Here is a 25,497-nt window from a genome sequence, read left to right on the forward strand (position 1 = left end):
GGGATTTCTGTATAAACTCTGTGGGACTGTAATTGCCTTTGGAAGCAGGGGGAATTCCTTTAAATGTATAAGAAAAAAAAAACAGGGAGGGTAGGTGGTGGTTTTGGTAAAAGGGGAGGAGGGCTGGTAGTAGAGGAACCCCTTAATTAAAGGATTGTTCCATGCCAGTGGGCCATCTGTGTGGAAATGCCTGGCAGCTGCGCACACAGCAGTCATAACATCCCTTCCCCTGGGGCTGTATAGGCACTTTGGCTTGGTGATGTGTGCATGTGCCAGACGCAATGACCCCAGCTATACACTGTACTTAAAGCACCGTAACTGCATCCAATGGCACATGTGTAATATACCTAGACATCATTTGAGTAATTTGAACACCATCTGGGTTTTATATATCGAAATATAAGATAGAAATAGCTGTGGAAATATAAATATTACCTGTTCTCCACTGTTGAATAGTTTTTTTTTTGTAGCACGTGTTTGATTTTTGTAGTCTACAAGTGGATTTCTATATTAAATGATGAAAAAAAACTAGCTAAGTGCTCCTCATGTGAAGGGAATTGTAGCTTAGTCTTAAATTAATACACTCATTTTGTTTTTCTTGACTTGATTTCAAACTCCTTGTGTGTCTTACTTTCCAGTCTTATCTGTGCACAAGGGCTTGCCCTTCATTTATCCTTTGACTTACTCTTGTGCAACGTTGTGACCGTTTCCTCTCTTAGTCAAGCATTTGTTGAGCAATCTGTGAGCATACTAAGCACTTGACTACATAGTTTATGTTGGATACATGTTTGATGAAAGAGAAAGAGAAGAAACTGTAGCAGATTGCCATAAAACTACAATAACATCATCAAAATGATCCTGGTCATAAAAATGATCCTGGATATAAAAATCTGGTGTATTTAGCTTGCAGTACGTCTCACCTTGTCTGGTAGTGTATCATATTCAGAGGTCAACATTTGGCATTCCAGCATGTGTGTCAGTCTTTTCCCCTAATTTCCCAGAGGGCAGAATAGCTCATATGGTACACCCTCAAACATGATGGAAACTTTGAAATTCACCGATTGTTAAACTCAAGGCCCAGTATTTACAGCAGTAACTCAGGTTTCCAAACCATATGAGAATTAGCTGGCAACAAGGGAACAAAAAAAATGAACCACAGGTATTTCAGATTACCAACATGAGAGAGTTAAAGTAATGCTTTTTATGATGTGTTAAATTTTCCATGACATAAAACCTTTAGTCCTCCTCAGAAATGCAGGGAAAATAACAGTGTTTATGATGTGTCAGTGATTGGGAAGTGGGCCCAATGGGTAATGACAGTGGGGGGGAGTGGGGTAGAGTTTCTGACATTTTAAGTTTCACAATGATTTAAATGTGTTGCTCTGAAATTCACTGAAATGCTAATTGAAAAACCAACTAAAGTTTTCTCTGTTTTTGTGCACTTTCTTCTTGCAAACAACTAATTCTGAGTGTCATGTTTGTTTTGTTTTTTTTGTTTTTTTTCAGGTTGAAGCTGTTAATTGATCAGGAAAAGGCTTACCAAGAACGAAAGGAGGAAGAGAACAACAAAAAGGTCACAAGTCTGAAGGAGGAGCTGACAAAACTCAAGTCATTTGCGTTGATGGTTGTGGATGAACAGCAGCGTCTCACTGAACAGCTGAATCAACAAACAGCTAAGGTCCAAGAACTGAGTGCCAGTGCTTCACAAGCCCAAGAGGAGCTGATCTCAGCTAATGCCCGTCTGCAGGAAGAGGAGCAAAAGGTCATTCGCTTGGAGGCTGAGCGGCGCGACCAAGCCAGTCGACACCATCAGGAGCAAGAGGCCATGACTGCCAAATTGACCAGCGAGGATGCCCAAAGCAGGCAGCTGCGCCAGAAACTGTCAACTCTCAGCAGGCAGCTCGATGAGCTGGAGGAGACCAACAAGACCCTGCGCAGAGCTGAGGAGGAACTGCAGGAGCTGAGGGACAAAATTAGTCGCGGTGAGTGTGGAAACTCTAGCCTCATGTCTGAGCTTGAAGAGTTACGGAAAAGGGTACTTGAAATGGAGGGAAAGGATGAAGAGTTGATCAGGATGGAGGACCACTGCAGGGACCTCAACAAGAAACTGGAAAAAGAGGCTAACCAAAGTCGGAGCTTGAAGGCTGAAGTCGATAAACTGAACCACAGAATTATGGACTTAGAAAAACTAGAGGATGCATTTAGCAAGAGCAAACAAGAATGCAGCGCACTCAAAAGTAACCTGGAGAAGGAGAAGACAGTGTCAAAGGTTCTGTCCAGTGAGCTGGAAATCTTGAAAGTAAGGGTCAGAGAACTAGAGGCTGCTGAAAACCAGCTGGGAAAGACAGAACTGACACTGAAGGAAGATCTCACCAAGTTAAAGACACTGACAGTCATGCTGGTGGATGAAAGGAAGGCAATGGCAGAGAAGCTAAAGCAAATGGAGAACAAGGTCCAAAACAGCACTGGCAAACTTCAGGCTGAACAGGACAAAGTTACATCAGTCACGGAGAAGCTAATTGAGGAGAGCAAGAAAGCATTGAGGTCAAAGGCTGAGCTAGAGGAGAAAATGTGCAGTGCTACAAAAGAAAGGGATGACCTGAAGGCTAAGTTGAAGGCTGAGGAGGAAAAGAGCAATGATTTGGAGTCTAAGATCAATATGATGAAGAAAAGGATGCAATCACTAGAGACAATAGAAAGAGAATACCTGAGGAGCAAAGCCAAAGAGGAGAACATCAAAACACCCATTGCCAACCGCTTCCAACAAGAGGACAACAAAGTTAAGGATTTGACACAGGAGGTTGAGCGTCTCAGACGCAAATTAAAAGACATGAAGGTGGTAGAAGGTGACCTATTAAAAACAGAGGAGTTTGAATCACTGGAGAAAAGATTCACCAACGAGCAAGAGAAAGCTAAGACCTTGATGGAGGAGCTGGAAATATCTAGAAAAGAACTTTCTAAGTACCAGCTGGCTGAAAAGAAAGAGTTCAACCAAGAGCATGTTCTGTATAAACGCTTAAAGGAGGAAGAGGCAAAGTCTAGCCATCTGACCAGAGAGGTAGCAGCTCTGAAAGAGAAGATCCATGAATACATGGGAACAGAGGAGTCTATCTGCCGCATGAAAACTGACCACTCTACGCTGCAAAGAAAACTGACACAGCAGGAGGTCAGAAACAAAGAACTGGCCAGAGAAATGGAGACACTCACACGAGAGCTTGAGCGATATAGACGATTCAGCAAAAGTCTGCGCCCTGGCATGAATGGAAGGCGCTTCTCAGATCTGCATGTTTCCACCAAGGAAGTCCAGACAGAGCCGCTTGACCTCATGTCTCCCAACTGCAAGACAATGGCACCACTGGAACGTGCTGTGGTTAACGGGAAGCTGTACGACGAGAGCGAGTCCGAGGATAATGCAAATTACAGCAACGAGCTTCAGCTTACCAAATGCAGCCCCTCACTCATCAATAATGTAAATAACCTAAACAACAACATGAGAAGAGCGAGAGTCCCATTCCTTAAAAACAAAGAAAGCCCCCATCAGGTGAACGGTAAAGTGCAACCACGGCAGAATGGCAACCACGTGCAGTCTGGAGATGTTGTATTGACCCACAGTCCTGGTCAGCCTCTGCACATCAAAGTGACTCCTGACCACGGACACAACACAGCAACCTTAGAGATCACCAGCCCGACCACAGAAAACACCCAGTCATTCACCAGCACTGCCGTCATACCGACAAGTGGGGGTCCACCCAAACAGAGAATCACCATCATCCAGAATGCATCCATCTCCCCAACTGCAAAATCCATTTCCCCAACAACAAAATGTAAAGGTTCCCCTATATCAGACGAACCGTGTTCACCAGATAGGGCTCTATCACCTTTCACTATGGCTACATACTCCAGAGCGATGACCCCGGACTCTTGCGGCTCTGTAACACCAGAGAGAGCCATGTCACCTATACAAATTGTCTCTGTCACAACGGGCACCCCTGACCGCTCCCTATCCACGGAGCCAGTGGAGGTTGTCGGCGGGCACGCCGTCTTCCGGGTGACCCCTGAAAGGCAGAGCAGCTGGCAGGTCCAGAGGTCTAACAGCTCGGGGCCAAACGTCATCACCACAGAGGACAACAAAATCCACATTCACTTAGGGAGCCCCTTCATTCAGAGCATCAGCACTCCGACACAAACGCTGAGTCCATGCCACACGCCCGGACTCCAGGAGCAGAGGACTCAAGTGCTGGCCAATTGCAGCACTCCTACTGCCAAAGGCAACAGCAAAATCACAAGTAGCATCATGATTAAGCCCACCTCCACCCCAATCCAAAGGCCATCACAAATTACAGTAAGTAATGCCTATGACTGACCTGGTAGTCCTGCAAAACCCTCCATCCCATCCTTTGTTATGAATCCCGCCCATGAGATCCGACACAACCTTAGACCCTTATACCCCAACACTATACCCTGATACATTTACATGTCTGTTTTACTTGATTTATGCATAGAAAGCTTAAACCAGGGTTTGAATGTTTTCTTTTTTAAATTTTGGTTGGTTTGCTTGGTTTTGTGTGATTAAGTTCAAACAATTGTTTGCCTGCATGAGAAAACAATACCATTTGAAAGCACGAGATTTGATTTATCTTGACATAACACCAGGTTTTAACTTATGTGCACTTACTGTATTGTATTCAATGGCCACTTTGCCATGTAGTCAGACTATTCACACTGATGTATCATACCAGTTTTTATACTTCATATTACACATACTGCATTCTGATTAAGTTCTTTGATTTTTCTGAGAATTAAAGTGTGCAAAAAGAAGTGTTATGTTTTAGTTTGTCATCCATGCTTGCCAATTTCATTTATTCACTAAATCCAGCATGTTTTTAAATGTGTGAAATTAAAAAATAATCTGAGGAAAATGTGACTAGATTGAAATGAGTTGTTTGATTTGATTTCTGGTGCATGCACAGCAACTTTTTTTTAACACTTGAGATTTTGATCCAATGTGCTCATGTTGTCGAATGTGTGGTCAAAAGGATTAAAAATCACTTTCATCAGATTTGAATATGAACACTTTGTTAGACCCAATTAAATAATACCCAACTGGAAGAGATGTCTAAAAAAAAAACCTTTGTGTCAAATTACAGGACAAAAAGTCTTTTGGGATTATCACGTGTTTGCCTGCTTCAGTTAAAATCATAGGCTGATGTCATAGTTTTTTCTTACATCCTGAGCACAGAAACCCAGTGACCAAGAATGAAAACCAGTGTGATGTGAACTTGGAGTTCTCTTAAATGATACAATGGAAACTTTGCCTAGATCCTCTAAACCTTAGCAGTGCTCCATAAAGCTAAAGTGCAACGTTATGTTGCATTACTGTTTCTCTTCTCCTGTGGTCTTATTACTGAAGTATAGTTTGAATAGTTGATTATTTAATGGTGGCTGTAATTTAATGAAAATAGAAGAGAATTCACTTAATCATCATAAAAAGTAAACTCACCCCAGTTAATCAGAGGCATCAGGGGATTGCAGTAGCTTTGCAAGACTGCAAATTTAAAAGTGCTTGAAATGTAACAAATTTGACAAATTCTGTCAAACAGATTCATATCTTTCTGATCCTCAATGACAGAATAAATTAGCAGCAGATCATGACAGCTTTTAGTTTATCCTGACCATCATCCACACTATACTGAAGTATCCACTGCTCTGGCAGTTAACATTGTTGATCCATCTGTGGTCAACTAGTATGACAAAGAAAACCCTTAAAATCAGATCAACCCTTTTAGTGCAGGACCATGAAAGAGAAATTGTCCTTTATTGCCAATTGCTACAAAAATCAGAAAATGCAGAAACCTGATACAATGTTTGGGTCTTAGCATTTGTTGATAGGTTGACCTCAGCGGTCTTTTAGTAGAAAATCTCACTTAGCTTGCTATTCACTGAGTAGAAACCCAAAACTTCTGTTTTATTTTTCTTTCTCCCATGAATCATGTCCTTTGAAATGAGTCATCAGTCTGACTTACGAATGTTCCTCCATGTATATGCATTCTTCTAAATGTGGTTTTATGTGCCCACAGTGGAAATGTTACCACATACGTGCGATTCGTTTAAATTAAATCTGTGCTGAAGGTCAGAACACGATGATGAGGGGATGGACTCTGAGAGACACGAAGAGAGAGGATGTGGGAGAAAGAGGATACAGTAGGGAGGATGTGGAATCATTGTATCTGTTGTGGTACACCCATTAATGTCATGTCTTAATATGAAACTCATGTAAGAAAGAATTACCAAATCAAAAAGCATCAAACTTTGAGTGACAGGCCTTTCCAGCAAGTAGTCAGTATCTGTATAATGTGTATGCCAAAAATAATAGCCTGAAGCCATTTGGAAGTTTGAATATAGTATGCACTGTAATGGTACTTCACAAGGACAACTACACAAACAACAGATGCTTCATCTCAATATTTCCCCAGGATTTATCTGATTTTCAAAGAACTGATGCAGAGCAAGTTGATACCTAAGGGCCTAAGCATTGTTACAGTGTATCAACAAGAGCTGGTGAGCTAAATAAGCATCACAGCCTAGGATATAGCCAGTATAGTTAGGAGGCCAACTCCAAAACTGTCATCAAATTGTCACCTGGCTCAGTTCAACAAACATTTGGAGCAGCAGTCATATTTTTGGATCATTTCCTAAGAAAATGTCACTAATACTCTCAATAAAAGACAGATTTGAGATTTACTTAGTGTCTTTTGGGTCTTACGTTTTCCAAAAAATCACAAGACAATGTGAGGAGCTTGATTTAGGTGCAACATTACTCTGATAAACTCTAAAATACTATAGAGCAAGTCCTCTGTGTCATTTAGATGAAGCAAGGCAACTGTTGCAGGAAAGTAGCGAACACAACCCAAACATGAATGCACACACTCACACACATAAATGTGACAACAAGGAGATGATTAAATCAAGCATTAAATTGAATGAGTGGGAAGGAGCGCAGCTGGAGAAACGGGATCCAGCAGTCTGGGCGCGATGAAATGATGCAGCGGCTAAACAAGATGCTATTCATCAGACCTCTACTTGAGAAACCATTGAGCAGCTGGGATTGCTGTCTGTGACCTCAATTAGCCCCTGACTCACTTTGGACTTACTCAATTCATAAACTGTACTCATCTGGTTGAGCCAAGAGAGACAGATCTGCGCACAGTATCCCTTGCCAGACTGATAAAATGTGTATCAAGTGACATACTAGAGGCCAAAGCGTATTTCATTGAAAAGCCTGTAGTGATAGCTGCTTCTGTTGGCTTGAAACAAGGCTGTAATCATACTAAACACACAGTGATGCTGCTGATTAACAGCAGCAATTTGGGGTGAAAATAAAACATCAAAAAACACCAAATATACTGGTGTGATTTTAAACAATCGGCTACTGATGTGAATCAAGTGCAGCCAAGAAAGTCTAATTACCACACTGCATGCCAGAGAGACAAGTTGTGTATCGAGTTTTACACTGCAGGCGAGAGCGGATTTCCTGGTTTTAGCCCACGGTGATTATAATCTCAGAGGAATTTGCTCACCTTGACCGAGACGGACAATAAAAGCAGGACAGAACAACAACAACTTTCTCTCAGCATAAGCTTTCACACTGCGTGCGAGCGTGAGAGGGTAGACACTGTGAGAGTAGCCTCTCTCTCTCTCCCACTGCAACGCAAGCACCAAAACAAACCTTGTGTTTGGTTGCTGTGGAAACAGCTGTGCCGGTATTGCACAGCGCGGGGCAGAGGAAGTACTTAGTTGAACTCCTGCTGCACCGTTGATACACGAGAGAACAAAGCCGCACATTAAGGCTCTTTCCATGTAAAATCAACAACGCTCCCACGACGTGGAGCTCGTACAGACTTTCTGGCCCATTAGGTCTGCTGAAGGAAAGGCCCTACTTATTCTGAAATTTATACCCCATATGAATATTTAAGGAGATTTTTGTTAATTCTCTAAAACCTCAAGCCACATAGCCTGAACATATCCAACTGCTTTCCTCACGTCACAGCAAGGGGGTTTAGTGTTTAGTGTGTTGCCTGGAAATAACCTCTGTTGTGTGATGAAACTGATGGAAATACTGAAAAGTTTGTTTCAAACAGCTGCACAAGTGTAAACCAGATGAATGGCAAATTTTGTCGAGGAGATAGTTTAAATTTCAAATCCAATTAACACCACTGCCTCTCTGTTGCAAAAATGATTTCTTGTTTCCAAAAGAAATTATACTGAACATACAGATGTGGTGCCGCAGTAACGTAGATTTGAGTTGAGGGCATTTTGTCAGCACATTTTTTTTACAGAAAAAGCAATTACCTTCCTCAAAAGTAGGTGCTGGAAAAAAAAAAAAGGATGAACCAAGCTGTGATGACGTGACTGAAAATGAAATTAAATCCGTTGGTAACTTTGAAGAAAAATGCCTGCTGCCTATTGTCACAGAGTAATTCAGTCTTTTTATGTAAACGTGCTGAAGCAGACAAACTAAGGGCTTGAAAAGGAGCAGAACCAGACATCAGACTTCATTTGAATCCATAAAGACGTGTGATTTATATAGAGGGAGACAGTGACAAGGGACAAGAGAACATTTCTTAGGAACATGAAGTGTTTACAGCATTACATGACGTGCACAAACTACTCTGGATAATTGCTCCTATCAGTTAAGGACTGAGCTGTTTATATAAATCGCTGTTTCCTGCTCATGAATATCCGCATTTACCAGAAGTAAACAGAACATATTCCAATAAATGAGGAGTATATATGCTGCAGTATCCTTGCTGTTGTTGAGGTAACTCGTGATTGTGGAAAAATCCCACTGTAAACAGGAAATGGTTTCTACTGTACAAACACAGCACATCCAAAAGTGATGTACCTCAGCATGCTGGCACGCTGCTGCGCATGTAAACACACTGATTAAAAAGTGATTGCACAGTAAGCGGAGCAGTAAGTTGTTTAAGAGTCTGAGAAATTAGATGTTTCCCATGATATTTCTTTTCTTTGTTTACAGATTGTGCTGAAAAAAAAACAACTAACAAACACTGGTTTCATAGCAACGCACTCACACAGTTATTAATCACTGAAATATTAAAGACAACAGTCCAAAACATTTTTCATCAGAAATCTTTTTTAAAACCCTCAACCATGAGAAAACACCAGGTTTCATCTCAGCTGAAGCCTTTTTTTTTTTTTTTGAAAAAGCACAGTTACAGACATTGAACAACATACAGTATAACAAATAAACATGTAAATAGTCATTATAATAGTGAACAACATACATCAGACAACACTTAATACGTGGAATATGTCACATTTTGGCCATGGCAGAAATATTACCCTGTAGACTCACAGCACTACAAGACAAAACTGTCCTGTCTCATACCTACTTACTATGAGATTATTCTTTTGACCATCAAAAACTAAAAAACAAGCTTATTTCCTACATATAAAGTGCAGTAGAGTTTGGTTTGATGGTCATATACTGTCCATAAAAAATGATTTGGTAACATCTAGTGGGCATTATCGGTATTGCACTTCTTAACTGAGCTATTGGAGGAAATTAAAACCTGTTGAGTAAATAAAGGCCATAATCTGGTGAACTGCAAACATACCTTGTGTCAATAACCCTGCCCTGTATACTGCACATCCTATTTTTTTGCTTTGTCAGACTAAGCTTCAATCTTTCCCCTCCGTTTTCCCCCCTACAGATACCTCTAGAAGCATTCCGGCGACCAGGACCTACGAGAATCCCCAAACCGAAGGGCTACAGCTCCCAGAAAGGGACGAACAGTACCAACCTCGGACTGCAGAACAAGGCTCAGCCGCCACAGACTCCTCTAACCGCTGGGAAAGATCAGCCCACACAAACACCCCCGGCACATAACAACAACAACAACAACAACCCAAACCTAGTCAACCGCAGACTGTGATACGGCTGATCGTTGGATTTTTGTAGCAGATTATATTTCAGCTAGAATAGCCTCTTAGTTACTTTAGATTTTAAGCAGAAGATCTCACAATCCAGAAAGACAGAAAGAAGAATAACCATAAAATTCAAAGTACTAATTTATTATTTTTTCCATCTCTCAAGAAAATAACTCTTCTGCTATTACTTCACCGTTACCCGTGGTGCTCTGAGGACTGCAAAATGCAACCGTTTATGGTGTCAATATTATGTTCGATAAACACTGTGTAAAAAAAAAAAAAAAAAAAACAGTCAAAAGATTTTAGAAAAGTTGTTCCAATGTAGATTCATTTCATATTTAATGTCACATTTGTGTGACTTGTGTGCAGATGTCACTGTGATCAAATTAATAACGCTAAATAGTAATATTAGAATAATAAGTATGTTACATGTTGTTGAGAGAAAAATCAATGTTTATTTGTATTGATTACTTTGACGATTTTATCTGTTGTTAGATACAGATAATGATACAGCCATTTGATCCATTTCTAGGGATGGAATACATGGATATTTTTTAAATAAGTGGCAATAATGTACATAAAAGTGTATTACTGATGTGTTGTACTGCAGCTCCTTCATAGTGATAATCTCTAAAATGTGACATTTGTGTTATTTTTGGTTATCAATAAAGACTTTTTGTACCTTGGACAAGAGAAAAGTCTCATTTCAAACAATCGAGCCAACAATTGAATTTATATAGATAAGAATAAACACATACATACAAAATTTAATTTATTTATAAGTCGATTGAGAGCTTGAAATTGGAAAAATAACTAGCAGTTATGACATTTATCTTTATTAAAAGTGACAAATTTGAATTTATGTAATTTCCGATTTGGAAAAATGAGAAATGAAAGCAGAAACATTACAAAAAGTGTGAGATATGATATTCGAAAGGTAACATTTTAGAGTAAGAGCTGACATTTAAAGCTCAGATTGTTGCTAATTGTGATGCTAAAATTGTCTTCCTGATGGTTTAATGAACTCAGACTAAATATATGTGACATACAGTAAGTTTCACTTGTAGTTTTGAGTCAATGATTGACAATCTGAAAGTTATGAAGACATTATTTTGTCTCAAGTCTCATGTTGACATTGGCTGTTATAATTTGGCCGACTGCTTAACAGCAGGATTGAGTAGTGAAAAAACAAAAAACAACTGTATTCCTGTTTGCTGAATTTTAAAATAGTTATTCTAGATAGATTATCATTTTTTCAGGAAATACTTTTCAGGTGAAGGTCAGATATTCATGTCAACAGTGGCAGGTACGCGATGTCCTTTTGTTGTATCTTGGCGTGAAAGATTTGATGTTTCCTGATCTTTGTTATTGTTTCCACACACCAAAAATGGGCCAACACCGGTGTCCAAACCTCCTCTTGTCTTTCCGCTGTATCGTCACTGATGTCCTTTTAGAGCTGTTTGTATGGCTGAACTCAGCACAGACAGGAAGTGCTCTCTCTCTTCACCTCTCTCTGTGGCGCAAACCCAGGAACGACGAGGACCCTCCAGGACAAAGGCATGACACACATCTGGAGAGACAGGAAGTAAGAAATAACTGATTAAAGAAGATCGAAGATTATCTAAACATATACTGAAGGTTACTGAACTCTACTCACAGCGTGTGTGTGTGATCTCTCTGAAAGTCAGGCTGGTGAGGGCCACAGAGGCGAGGAAGATGTGTGTGCTGCGGTGAGCCGGGCTAAAAGGCGTGTGTTGCACTCTTCGCTGCGTCAACACCAGAGCGTCATTAAACAGGAACATGCCGACATCAGACACGTGCTCATAGGTCCTAATCATGCATTCACACAAACAGAGGGCAGATCATTTAATTAGATACATTAATTCTGTAATACTGCCATTTGAAATGTATTAGACAGTAACACAAAAGCAGCCCGACATTGCAAAATCATGTTTATTTTTTAAAATGACAAGTAAATACAGCTGTCTGATTATTCAACTCTTTATCATCCACTTCCCCCTTTTTATCATAGCTTGTTAAAAGCATCTCAATCAGCTTGTTCCAGCCCTTATATTATATTTTACACTGTCAAGTCAAAACTCCATGTTTTCTTTGGTTGCACCATTCCATTAAATGGTTTTTTATACACACGCATATTCAGCCTGACATATTTGGTGACTTTAAAATTAGTGATCTCTGATAGAATAAAAAAAAAAAATTGATTTGAACAAAGTTTGGCTACACAAGCAGTGAGATTTAAGAGATTAAAATATGAGTAACTCTTATTTGACTGGATTAGTTTTAAAGGGGACATATTCTGCACATTTCCAGGTCTATGGTTATATTCTGGGGCTCTATTTGAACATTGTTGCATGATTTACAGTTCATAAAAACTCCTTATTGATCTTAAACTGACTTTATGCAGCCCTTCAGTTCAGCCTCTGTCTGAAGCAAGGTAGAAAAAGGTGAGCTGTTAGAAATCATCTTAATCCAACACAGAGGAATAATTTATCTTGTTACCTGAGAGAATCTGGAATATGTTCATCAGGGCTCCTGAGCAAAGCAGCATCCTGAGTCGTTATCAGCTGCCTGTTTCCCTCACTGAGGTTCTGCACACATACAGAACACACAATATATTAAAAAGAAGAAGAATGGGAGCTTTCCGTGCTGTTTGAGAGTTTGTATCAGAGAGAATAAAATTGCAAGTAAAAGAGGAAGCCGCGTTTTTTACCGGACAGCCTCGGATCATCTGCTGTGTTTCCTCCATCAGTTTGTCTCTTTCGGTGTTACGCTTTAACTGAAACAGAAGACAAAAAGACACAAAAATTTAATTTGCTTTGCTTCTGGGTAACAGCACCTCTCTACTCCATTTATTGAAAGTATTAGTTTTAACAAGTGTAACATAGATACTTAAAAGACTGGACAAACAGAGGTGGTGGAACAACTGAGAGCCTGCTGGAAAAATAATTATCTCCATCATGTTGTTACAATAAATAACCTGACATAATGATACACATATTTAAACCATAAAGTCATACCTTGTGTATAAATCCTCTGTATCGTTGCAGCGTGTTGAGGGCAGAGGAGAGGTGTGTGTGGTCGGGGTGGGTTGGGTGTGTGTGTAAAGTCAGAGCTTGTAGCAGAGTCACGTACTCCTGTATTCTCCACATTGGACACAGCAGCAGCTCCTGTAGACTTCACAAACACACACAAACAGACGTGTCTACAGTCTGATTCAGTCTAATATGTATATCATTAAATATACAAGTTTATACGTCTGTGTTTTTTTAATGCAGGTTTACCTCAGCATGTGCGTTGCAAGAGTTCTGTCTGCTCTCTTCAGGAAAGCTCGAAATGCAGGTTTCGTCTCTCTGCACTGACACACACACACATTCTTTGCTCATAGAGTATACACCAGAAGTGCCTGTTTATATTAAATCTGCCTGCTGATTAGATTATACAAACAGAGATCTTCAAAATACCCTTAACTGAATAAGCTTTGGGTATCAAATCACTAAGCTTGTTTGTCTCTTAAACTGCCTGAGAATTACAAAACTTCTAAACTAATTTCTGCAGAAACTCTCTCGCTGTACATACCTAGAGCTAGTTTAGTTAGATAGCTCGAGGCGCCTCTCGTATGAATGATGGACAAAACACATGGTTTGACTTTACCTTGTCAATGGTGCAGAGGGCAGTGGTGTAGTTGTTGAAATAGTTGGTGTAGACTCTGAGATTTGAGCACAGTTTTACACACACGTCTCCTACACTCTGTTCTGCACCCCACTGCTGCAGCCTGGCCTGTAGATCTACCTGAAACACTCTGCAGCACGCACACAGACACACATCTATCATGTAATATCCACACAGGCAGATGCAAACACAACACCTTACAAATATGTGTGTGTATGACGTCTGTGCGTGTACCGGTTGAGCTCCAGTATTTGTGTGACAGGGCTGAGGACGATGTGGATGTCGGCGTAGCTGAGAATGGCTCTGTTGGAGTTCAGAGATGCTGTAAGAGGCTCCTGGTACACCTTCAGCACAGAGGACGGACATGTATCAGTAATATATTTGTAGTTCATAAAACTGACAATTCCCATCTGCCCTCAGTCATCACCGTGAACCCTTTCTGCACCTAAATGATGTAGACACACGCCGCTCGCTGAGCTGGAGACATTAATATTCTTCCAAAATCAGTTCCTGAATGAACTGAGAACAAGAAATGGACCATGCAGCTGCAGAATCAGCATTCTACATCCAAAACACCTCATTTGAATAGTTATGTGATACTCCCCGTAGTTTGCTGACTGGACTGAGTTCCTATCTGACCAAGCGGTATCAATGCTCAGTGGATGTTTTCCACACTTTATATTCATTCAGTTTGAGAGGAAATATTTGTCTTCTCAGCAGCTACACACATGATGGAGGTAGTACAGCTCCCGAGTGAGACATTTTGTGAGTTCAAAAAACACAAAAGGCGTACCTTTAACACAGCGTGCAGTCTGCTTAGATAAAGACACTCGCTGTGGTGCAGCTCTCTGGCTGCTGCACCTCTCCAATCCAACACTGTCTAAAAAGAGAAAGAGAGACAGAGATAGAAGTTTGGCTGTACAGACAAAGAAGTGTTCTCCATTATCCTAAAAAAAAAAAATCAAAGCAAACACACCTGTGGCTGTTCAGGCAACAAGCATATCTGTGAGCTATGTGGTGCTGAAGAGACGTCGTCTGCTCCTTTGTTTCTCCACTTTTTCTCTCCACTACTCTCCTCTCCTTCCTTCTGCTCACTCCATCTTGTCAGGAAGATGGCGAGAAACTCCAACGGTCGGGCCTGAAAAATAAAGAAACACGTACGTGGATCAACAGGCTATTTGGATCATATCAGTTTTGTTTTTGCTCTTGTTCTATGGTACTTGTGTATTAGAAAAAAACCTCTTTACAGTCTCTCTCACCTCTTCCTCTCTAGTGAGAGCAGTGAGCCCTTCAGTCAAAGCCATACTTAGGTCTTTCGACACACAAAGATCCTCAAGGCAGACTTCCTCCCACAGAAACTGACCTATAAAAATATGAACAAGTTCTTCAAAGAGTTCATAGAAGACAGAGTATTCACGCATATGTTCAGTACATCTACGTGTGCGTTAGACCCACCAAGAGCTCGGCCCCTGGCCTCCAGGCTGACCTGCTGTAAATGTGGCCCTAGAAAGCCCCTCAGCTCCCCCAGAGCCTCCTCCACCCACTCAGCCTGTCTACACCAGACCTGCAGTAAGCTCTCACACACATACTGGTGCGCCGGGGTTCCTGGTTGCTGGTTTGAGAGCTCCACACACAGACTGCTATCGGACCACTCGCTCAGGACTGGGGAAGAGTAGAGGTGAAAGAAATTAAGCATATTTCTTGTGGCAACAATAAGTGCTTTAATAAATAGATCCCAGAGACTCATCAGACGCCTGCTGGCTCACACATTTTTTTGTGGGTGTTTGTGGGTTTTGAGGTCACAAAGAGCATATTTTGAGGCTAAGGTCTCTGGAAAAACTTGTAGGTTGATGTTTCATGGCTGAGTGAAAGTGTTGTGCAAGGGGTGACTCACTATTCTGAAAACTTCCTGTGGCAAGACCTGTTGGCGCCCAAACCTTGAGACCAGTAAGAGTCGAGAGACTCTGGATGAGAGCCACTCCTGAGGCTGTGGGAGACAGTGAGAGAGCGAGATGCAGAGAGAGTGATGGAAATATAGATTACAGAGAAGTATACAACACACGTGTGTCTACCCACCTGATGCTGCCAGCGGGGAGAAGATGTCAATACCTCCTCCTTCCTCGGATGGTGCCACCCAGCCACACAGTTTCTCCCAGAATTCTCTTTGGTCAGGGGTCAGCAGAGTCTTCTTTGATAGGCTGCTACCTGCAGGGTCACGAGGGAACATAAAATTAGATTAGTAGCCTAAAAATCAGAAAACAAGGTTCCCCAAAATCTTAACTTTTTTTAGAGACTGACAAACATCTTTGCTCTCAGTGTGAGGCGCATTAATCTTCAACTTTAGTTTAGTTTAACTTTCACATATCTGCTCTAAGTAATCTCAAGTAGCTATGTGTCATCATTTGTTGACATACTTGTAAAGACCTCACAGCATGAGTTAAACTAGAAATACAGACTTTTCCACTAAAATACGCTTCGTAATGGTTCTATGTGTGAGTTATGTTGCTGAATCCATCAAGATTGTGTTCTTAAAATTAGGAAATGTTTTAAATTTGTTATATAAAAATGGTTTAAATGAATTAAAAATCTGTTAAAAAAAAACACTTGAGACTATTTCTGTTCTTTAATCATCAATTTAAAACCAAGGCTCACTGATCTGGAGTGAATTCAAACAATGTAAAATTAATGTTAGATTTTGATCATTTGTCTAGGGTGAACTGGTAGTCTACAGGGACATGGATAGCAATGGACTAAAAACCCACAACAAGTACGATCATATTACAATAACCCATGAAATGGGTTTAGCAGATGTGATTCACCGCACCCTGAGAGATAAACTTCTAGCACTGGAGGCTCCAGTTGGACTGGAACTAAGCCTGGCAATGTTTTCGCACATTAAGATACACAGATGTTAATTCTCACTGTGAAGCAGATGGATTTCCTCTGTTCCTCCTGGAGCTAAGAGGCCCAGCCTCTGCACTCTCTGCCCAGAAACAACCCTCTCCACCTGGGTTAAGAGAGCTGAGAGTTTCCCTCTGTGGTCGTACAGAACTACGATCACTCCTTCCTTCACGCCACTCAGCACCAACTAGATTGAACGTGGGAAGAGAGACAAAGCAGTCAGAAAGAAATATTATTTGCTCATCTTTCAAATTAACTTTTGTTTTGCTTTTTAGTTCCACCTTCACAGTGTTTTCTTCCTCTCTACTGGAGAAATGTGCTGACTGACTGATGAACTCACCTCATAAGCAGGAATTCTATTAGAGACCAGCAATAAGAGGGGAGGACTGCTGCGATGGATGGGAGAGACGGTGTGCGGCGTTGCAGGTCTGTAGGTGAAGGAGGACAGCGCTCCTCTGGCTTTGTTCAGTCTTTCACTGCAAGACGATATGTGGTTCAAATCACAACTGTAGTGCATTAATAGGGCAAGTTTAATAGGCTCAATCAAGCCTAAGCTTGAGACAATTGTTAACAATGCTTACAATATTGAGGAGATTTTAAAGGAATGCTCTCTTCTATCTAATGTCTGGTTAAATGTCTGGTTAAATGGGCTGAAAAACATTAGAAACACCTTTCAATAATACACTTAAATATGAGATTTACTGCTTGTATCTTCTAACGCAGGTAACTGATATCATAGAAGGTAAGTGAGTGTGTAGACAATGACCTGCTAGGCCGGGTGGTGTGCACTCTCTCCAAGCTCTGAGCCGCAGTCATAGACTGACAGAGGCTGGGAGACGTGACAGTCCTTGGAGGCCAGGGAAGGGAGGGCCATAAGCTGAATGTTATCCCAGAAGTGGGTGTTGTCGTCCGGGTGTGTCTACTGCTGGCTTCCCCAGGCTTTGTGTAGCTGCCCCAGGCTCTCTTGGTTCTCAAGAATGTTCCTAGAAATAAGGGAGAGACATAAACACTGAGCTAAAGGAATGAAAAGGTAGGAGAGAGTTGGGGAGTGAGCAGTACATTCAGCCACGCTCTCTTGAAACTTTTGTATATCTACAAGATCAGGCCAATAACATGCTTTAAAGAATATTTCTCAAGCAACTTCAGGTTCGTTTGACACTATATACTGAAGGAGAGAGCAGGAAAAAAAGACTTTCTTTCTTTTCTACTTACTCTTCTCCTCCTGAAGCTTCTCTCTGATCATCTGTCTGATCCTCCTCTCCTTCCTTCTCTCTTCCTCCTCTTCCGTCATCCCAGTGCTTTGTTGATTGAGGGTCCCATACCGCTCTGCTGCCTCCCGGGGAGTGAGACGGTCCAGCGTGGAGACGCAGGAGACATAGTGGTTCTTCCACGCTCCAAACTCTCTTTCTCCAGGAGCGTAGGGAAGAAACCAGCCTCTTCGGATACACCGGCCTGCCCAGAGACAGTCCTGCAGGGATAGAGGAGATGAAGGGACAAAACTCTCGATTTAACTCAGTGGAAAATGCAAATTTCTCTTTTTGTGGGCCTCTCACCTGCTCAGCCAGGATCTTCCAGTGCCAGCTGACTTGGGCAGCAGAGCAGAGGTCACGAGGGGACAGGAATGACATCACATACAGGGACAGGAACCGGGGCAGCACCGCTGTGAAGTCCACTTGAGTCACTGGAAGCGTCTCAATCAGCAGATCCCTACAGTACCTGCTCAGATTATGCAAGTATTTGAATTTCAAACCTCTCTTAAATCCTCTTTTTTTTGTCATTTCATTAAACAAATCCACATAAAGGGTTAAATGAAGAGTTTACTTTAGCTGTGACTTGGTGCAGCGTGTGAGCAGAGAGTGCAGCAGGTGTTTCCTCTGTCTATCCGTCCACAGGTCAAACCAGTGGAGCACAAGGTTGATCCTCTCCTCAAATAACTGGGAGTAAATAGAGGACAGGACACCAACAAACTGCAGGCAATCAGTGATAAAGAATCCGGCTCGTCTGCCAAAAGCTACAAACTGCCTTCCAAAACAGTGATGAAAATCATGGGAATGGAAAGATTTTATTAAAAATAACTACATAAAAGATAAGAGTAAGGGTGGGATAATAGCATCAGATATAACCCAGTTTTGCTATTCTTATGTTCTTTGTGTTTTTGAGGAGGAACTGGCTGCTGATGTAACATTATTGTTAACAAAATGACCCTTTATTCAGGACACACACATCTTCACTTTATCTTTAACCTTTCAAGAAATGCATATTTAATTATATTCAGTGTATATATATAAGCACCTTTGGCTCAAGTGAGATAATACTTGAATATGGATGCAGTATTAACATATAAATGAGCATAGAGTCTTTCAACATAAATAGAAAATGAGGTGAATTTTGGCTCCAACTTCTTACAGCTTTTCCTGACAGAAACACAGTTGAAAGGTGGACGCTGCTATGTTTTATGTAGGATGGTATGATTTACACTGAAATATTTGTTCTATTAATTAACAATTAAGTTTGAGATTTAATCATTCAATTTTAATAAGAAAAAGCTTGTGTTAGTTACTTTTCAGGAGGGAATATAAATAGAAAATTTACTGTAAATGGAGCTTTTTTCTATACATTTATATGAATATGTTTATATGAAATGGTATCACTACAATAAGTTGAAATGTGACTTGCCTGCATGTATTTAGAGGGGGCTTTCCGTCCGTTTACGCACCTGTGCCTAATCAAGTTAATTGGCCAATTAAGTGATCCCTGAGTATTCGTGTGTTGTGTTCGTATTATTGATAATACGGAAAACACATTATATGTAGGTGTTCTTATATTTTAAGGTTTATCCTATCACTTCTCTGACCTGCAGGTTGCTCTGCTTGTTGTTCAGAGGAGTCCAGGCGCTGAAGCGGGTTTGGAGGCTTCGCGCTTCATAGTCTGTCCCGCTGAGCTGCCACCGCTTCACCGAGTGAGGGGTCGATTTCAGGCTCGTCTCCATGGATTCACAGAGGATGACCCACTTTTAAGAAAAACGCTCCCAGTTCTCATTGAATCGGTAAACTGCCATTCACTGTCAGATTTAGCTCTCTTGTTTAGTAAATCCCCAGTAACAGGCTGCCACTGTGCCGCTCTGCTCCCAGTAACCTTAGAGACGCATCAACAAAAGGATGCGCACATTCCTGCACACAGCCCATCCTGTCCATAAATAAGTAACAAGGTCGTTAAAGGACGGGTTCACTGTTTTTCAAAGCTGTCTTAAAACAACAGCCGGGAACCCAAATTAACATTGAAACATGTTTTTTTTTCTTGCTGTAATCATTCCTCCTGTTCATACTGACTATTAGTAGATACCTTAATAATTCACTTAAGTGATGGGGGCCAAAATCTGCAAGCCTCCTTCTGCGCAAAAATGTATTTAAAAGTTTATCAAACCAAGTAGATATTTCAACATTCCTCTTTTTGTTAGTATACTTCCACCGCAAAAAGACTGTAAATGTGGCAGATATCCACTTGATATGACTAACTCAGACTGCTGAAGCCTCACATAAGCTTCAAATCAACTTTTAAATGCATTTTTGCACAAAATGGATTTTGGCCTCCATCACTTACATTGAAAGTATATTTGAAGGGGATCTTTTAATAGCCAGTATGAACGGGAGGAATGATCACAGCGAGGAAAACCTCTTTCACTGTTCATACGGACACCTGACTGTTGTTTTAAGAGACTTGAAAAATTGTGAAGCAGTCCTTTAATACGTTTTATAACATGTTTAAAACATTTTTGTGGGAGTGTGACATACTGCACAATTACTTGATTAGTATAAATAACATTAATATGCAAAATATATATCTGATTTGACATGATATACAAGTTCAGACCTGCCAACCCTGCTACATATAGCCTACTACACAATTTACTGCCTGAAAGTATAGTGGAAATATGCAGAGTTGCTAATGTATCAGAATGGTGAACACATACAGTCATCCATACACCTCTTCAAATATTTTAAGGTGTTATCATTTACTGAGGGTGGATATATTGGGTTCAATGATTGTAAGAAAAACATCAAGTCAACATTCAAAAAAACTCATTTATTCAGAAACAACAGTTTCACCGTCATAGTATCCAGATGTTACTGACTTCATGTAACATAGTGATTTTGGTTAAGAATAAAAAGTACGAGTATATCAAAAGCTTGTAAACTTGTAACATTAATACATTTTTAATATTGCACTTTACAAAAACAGATAGTGCAATGTGTTTCACAACTGGTTAATAAAAGCATGCATTCATAAATCAAGCATAAAGCAACATATTCATTTTACCACTCTAAAAATAATGAGTCTTTAAGTGTTCAAGTAGAGAATACAGAGTTATCAAGTAATACTGCGAAGGTTCCAGTCAAGATTTAATCCTGGCCTGAGATGAAAGAAATATAATCCCATTTTTATTCCCATATGGTTTACTGTATCAAAAGTGTTATGAAAATTATTTTAAAAAACTTCTTCAGGATGCAAAATGTTCTACAGTACGTCTTACAAACATCTCAGCAAGCTGCCCTCTGAGGCTCAGTGCAGAGACTGTACAGTGCAAAAAGGGTTTCCTCATTCAAGTGACAAAGTTATATTTGAGGTAACTCCACACTAATATTAAGAATAACTTCTGAACAATTCCTTGCTCCAGTATTTTAGTCCAGCATATTACAGTACAAAAGATCTCTTCATTTTCATAGTATTGTGAATAATTGGTCCTTTCTTTTCCATTTATTCTGTAAAACACTTAAAGCTATAAAGTTTGACCAGTGGTCTTAAAAGAAAACATTCAAAATCTCCAATATTTGGATACAATCTTAATATATATGAAATATACAATACTCAGCTATTAAATTGAAGTGCAATATAAAGCATGATACCTTCTTCCTTTAAACATGGTAGTTAATGAAACAACAGCCTGCATCCATATTATTAAAACTTGATGATACACTCACAAACATGAACACATATCGTGTGCAGCTTGTTGAATGAGCCACCAAACAAACATTTACCAGAAAAAAATGTACCGTTAACGTCAGTAAGTAGATAGCTAGATAGCTCATTAAATATACCTGCAGAAGTCAGTTTGGTCTCATTAGATGCTGGTTTGGTCGTTGCTCTTCAAAATCCCTGTTAGCAACACACTGTCCATGATTTGTAGCTATAGGAGTTTGTTTACTTTGTCTTCAATGAGACATAAAATGTAATGTAATGTGTAATCTGTAGTTCACATGTGTGCTGAACCGTGGGGGCTGATCAGTACAGATCACAAATCAACTACGTTCCATTACACCACTATTAAACATTAGTGTCATTGGTGTTCCCCACATGGTTCAGTGGTATTGCCTGATGATTGTCCTCTTGATGGGCTTGTGTTCCCGACCTAAGGGTCGGGCACCTCCGATGGGTCACCAGATAGATCTGAGGGGTCGTGAGATGATTAATGAGAGAGGAAGGAAGAAAAAACAAAGTTCTGATACACAAATCTGTTTTCAGTTTTTGGATTTTTTCTCTAATCTTTGATTTTTGGTGAAATATTGGATCATTTGAACATTTGAGAAGTTTAGAGGGAAAAAAAAAATCACTATTTGGTGGAGCTGTTAACAACTCATAGACATCTGAAATGTGACCCCGACGATACACTGCTTTATGTAAGACGTCAGGTTGGAAACCACTGGTTTCATCTTTAACAATGTGTTGTTACAAGCTTGTTATATTATCCAATGTGTCAAATCTTCATCTGAAAAGTAACTAAAGCTGTCCAATAAATGTAGTGGAGTAGAAAGTACAATATTACCTTTGAAATGTAGCAGAGTGGAAGTATAAAGTAGCATCAAATTTGTTAATTGTTAATTGTACTTAAGTACAGTACTTGAGTAAATGTACTTAGTTACTTCCCACCACTGTTACTGACTGTGACAAACACAGTTCTTCTCCTAACTCAATAAAATCTCTCCTCCAGAGAACTTTGATGGAGAAGCTACAAGCTACAGTGAAACAAACATGCTAGTCACAAAGCAGAAAGGCAGCAGATTTTGCTTTTGTGCTAACTTTTTAAAATGGAGAGGACAGATACAACATGGACTGTTACATGAATTAAAGACATAAAATATTTATTTGAGAGAATTAAGTTACATGGGAGAACCTATCAGATTATTCAAATAAAAACTATTAAAAACTGTATTTCAATGCATGTAATTTTTGACCCACTTAATGGAAGAGTTTAGGTTCCATTGACCTGTGCATCTATGGGCTAAAATGTGGAAATGAAAGAGGAGAAATTTGTGACTTACAAGTCCAACGACAACGACGATGACAATGACAATGATAGTGATAGAATGAACAGGGTCTATGACACAGAGGAATAAGATATATCGGGCTTTAGATACAAACATAAATACTATCTTGTTTTAATGCAAAAACATTCTCGTTATAACAACATACAAGAAAATGTTGGTGACAGCTAATGGGAATCCAAATGAATAGAAATAAAGATATTTACTTACCTGGTCCATCAATCTTTTTTTTTTCATCTTTTGTCGTCCTTAGCTCTGCTGAAAATTTCAAAGAAAATACTCACAGTTTGATCTCATTTTGAGGAAATGATGATTTTTAATGTTATTTATGATATGTTAGGTATATAGGTTTATATTAGATAGATATACAGTGGAAACCACTTATAATGATCACGTCTGTCCAGGTCAAATAGATCACCATCATAAGCGGATGATTATTATAACCGATTTTTTTCTTTTTCTTTATTTTTCATGCAGATTACCATCTAATTGGCATTTGTATATTACAGCCGACTGATCAGACTGGACGAAAACATCATTACACAAACTGCACAGACCTGTGGAGGTGCCACAACGCCTGATAATGGTGACGCAGCCACAAAGTACATATCATACATGTATCATGGGAGTAAGGTAAAAAGAAAAAATAGAATTACAGTAGTTTTAAAATGTTTTTCTATATGTCTTCAAGTATGAAAAGACCCAAAATGAACACTGTAAGCAGACTATTTGATTGCTATAAGCGAATTAAACAGCATTTGTATGGAATGATTCTGTCCCGAGCTTTTTGATCCATATATGCGGTTCATCACTGTAACAGTGATCACTATAAGCGGTTTCTACTGTATTAGATTAGCTGTACTCACCAACAATAAGACTAACGTTCCCTTTCTTGAACTGACCCTGCAGTTTGGGAATGATGCAGGTATAATTTCCTGCATCGTTTTGAGTCACGTTGGTCAGTTTCAGTGAAATGTTTCCACTGGCCATTTTATCACCAAGGAAGAGAGATGTTCTGTCTTTAAACCGCTGGTCTTGAGAAAATGGATCATACCTCCCACTCCGATAGACTAGCACTTTGGTTTTATTGAGTCTCCATTCCACTGTTAGATTTGTCACATTATCTTTGGACTTCACGTGGCACGGCAGAATGACGTCACCACCAACGACTACTTCAATTGGTTCGTGTGAGCCAATCACATCAGACTCTCCTGGGGAAACAACAGTGTTTGAAGAAATACTGAGACCTTTTACTTATGTAAAAGTAACATTACCACAATATAAAAATCCTCCATTACAAGTAAAAGTCCTGCATTCAAAATTTTACCTATGTAAAAGTACATAAGCACTGGCAGCAAAATGTACTTCAAGTAGCAAAGTAGGGGATTATATTCATCATAAATATATTATTGGAATATTAATACTCATCTCTTGACATGTACATGTACGCAGCAAGTTGTCGGCACAGAGCTAATCTTATTTACTTACTTTTGGGCAGTCTAATCTATATAACAACATCTGATTTTCTTTTCATACGCTTCCCTCACAGTCAATAGACGGAGTTCTGTCTCACACTTTAATCTGATTGTATCTCGTCTAGATTTATGTCATTTTTCTGAACATACTGGTTCTTGCATATAAGTCAAAATACATGAGCCCCAACTATACCGGTAAAATAAGCACAAAAGCACTCAGTCCCATTCATTTATGAGCAAAATAAAGACCTAACTGCTGAGTGAAAAGTCTTACAACAACAAGATTTTTTCTTTAAAAATAAATAGCATAAAATTTATGCAAGACAATCTTACATACCTGTAGCTTGAGCCACCAGGGAAAAGGACAGCAGCATGACCTGGATTAACTTCATAATGCTAAATCAAAACAGAAAAGATTTAGAAAGCAAAAATATTAGCAAATATAGTTTCCAAAGTGCTAAATCCATGCTTTAAAAATGAACTCTTACTGTGACTCATGCTTCCCTGCACAACTATTGTCAGCACCACTTCGGTGACCTCTTGCATCAGATATAAATCACTGCTGTTCACACAATTAAAAGCCTCATTTGCACTCATGCAGCAGTCAATCTGATAAAAAGGTGAAGGAGGCACTGATATGGAAACTCTTGATATCAGTAACATAGGCTACTGTTTACAAAAGAGAAATAACTATTTGAGAGCTGGTTAATGTTGTGCTCTAATCTGCTGCTCTCGTTACGGTAACGGGTTTGGCTGCAACAATAACTATGAATACATTAACTTACTATGAAAGGTAAGTTTAACGTTTAACAACATAACTTAATGTTACTTCGCAAACTTCTGGTGAACAAGCAAACTAGCTCGATGCTAACGTTATTAGCATGAAACACTTCCCCAATTTAAACTGTGCCAACTTTTTACATCCATACCAGTCCCGTCCACAGCGTCCACATCTGAGAAACCAGTAAGCCGGAGTAAGAAGTGCGATGTGATCTCTTTAAATGTAATGGAGATGGTTTCTGAGTGCATCACTCGTCTCCTACATCGGTGCTAATGTTTGCTTTGAGCCACGTGGACATCGAACAATGACTCCCACCACCCTCCTTGACTTTCTTAAAGAAACATCAGCGGATTTTTTTTTTTTTTTTTTTTTTTTTTTT

The 25,497-nt window shown here is 39.8% G+C and overlaps 3 protein-coding genes across 11 annotated transcripts in view; 1 reads left to right on the forward strand and 2 right to left on the reverse strand.

Annotated features, from left to right (window-relative positions):
* The window catches only part of filip1l (filamin A interacting protein 1-like), a 73,109-nt gene extending 61,976 nt beyond the window's left edge, over nt 1-11,133 (forward strand). For 4 of the 5 annotated variants that reach the window (XM_042404877.1, XM_042404880.1, XM_042404879.1 and 1 more), the window contains one exon: nt 1,507-4,924. In XM_042404877.1, coding sequence (XP_042260811.1) covers nt 1,507-4,363 — 2,857 coding nt within the window. In that variant the 3' untranslated portion in view covers nt 4,364-4,924. Of the gene's footprint in view, nt 1-1,506; nt 4,925-9,734 lie in introns of those variants that run through there. The other variant, XM_042404882.1, reaches the window with a different exon arrangement.
* LOC121892080 (epithelial cell-transforming sequence 2 oncogene-like) lies at nt 10,772-19,735 on the reverse strand. 3 transcript variants are annotated; one of them, XM_042404884.1, is made up of 21 exons: nt 19,397-19,735; nt 18,364-18,476; nt 18,096-18,258; nt 17,755-18,010; nt 17,309-17,525; nt 16,883-17,018; nt 16,564-16,729; nt 15,718-15,846; nt 15,536-15,628; nt 15,097-15,303; nt 14,901-15,004; nt 14,618-14,779; nt 14,435-14,521; nt 13,876-13,985; nt 13,624-13,771; nt 13,254-13,327; nt 12,990-13,146; nt 12,683-12,748; nt 12,472-12,560; nt 11,609-11,781; nt 10,772-11,521 (listed from the first exon to the last, which is right to left on the reverse strand). In XM_042404884.1, exons 1-21 carry the CDS (start codon nt 19,529-19,531, stop codon nt 11,388-11,390), a joined length of 2,919 nt encoding a protein of 972 aa, XP_042260818.1. In that variant the 5' UTR covers nt 19,532-19,735; the 3' UTR covers nt 10,772-11,387. The 3 variants fall into 3 exon arrangements, with proteins under 3 accessions (XP_042260818.1, XP_042260817.1, XP_042260819.1); XM_042404883.1 differs by having other exon boundaries at nt 18,364-18,509; XM_042404885.1 differs by lacking the exon at nt 19,397-19,735 and adding an exon at nt 19,219-19,298.
* An 875-nt stretch (nt 19,736-20,610) lies between these two features.
* LOC121892105 (CD276 antigen-like) lies at nt 20,611-25,449 on the reverse strand. Of its 3 annotated transcripts, none has more exons than XM_042404928.1 (6): nt 25,267-25,449; nt 24,675-24,733; nt 23,729-24,073; nt 23,073-23,117; nt 22,860-22,915; nt 20,611-21,987 (listed from the first exon to the last, which is right to left on the reverse strand). In XM_042404928.1, exons 2-6 carry the CDS (start codon nt 24,727-24,729, stop codon nt 21,865-21,867), a joined length of 624 nt encoding a protein of 207 aa, XP_042260862.1. In that variant the 5' UTR covers nt 24,730-24,733; nt 25,267-25,449; the 3' UTR covers nt 20,611-21,864. The 3 variants fall into 3 exon arrangements, with proteins under 3 accessions (XP_042260862.1, XP_042260860.1, XP_042260861.1); XM_042404926.1 differs by having other exon boundaries at nt 23,073-23,120; XM_042404927.1 differs by lacking the exon at nt 25,267-25,449 and adding an exon at nt 24,826-25,257 and having other exon boundaries at nt 23,073-23,120.
* Nucleotides 25,450-25,497: the final 48 nt, after the last annotated feature.

Source organism: Thunnus maccoyii, chromosome 24 (genome assembly GCF_910596095.1).
Source record: "Thunnus maccoyii chromosome 24, fThuMac1.1, whole genome shotgun sequence".
NCBI lineage: Eukaryota > Metazoa > Chordata > Actinopteri > Scombriformes > Scombridae > Thunnus > Thunnus maccoyii.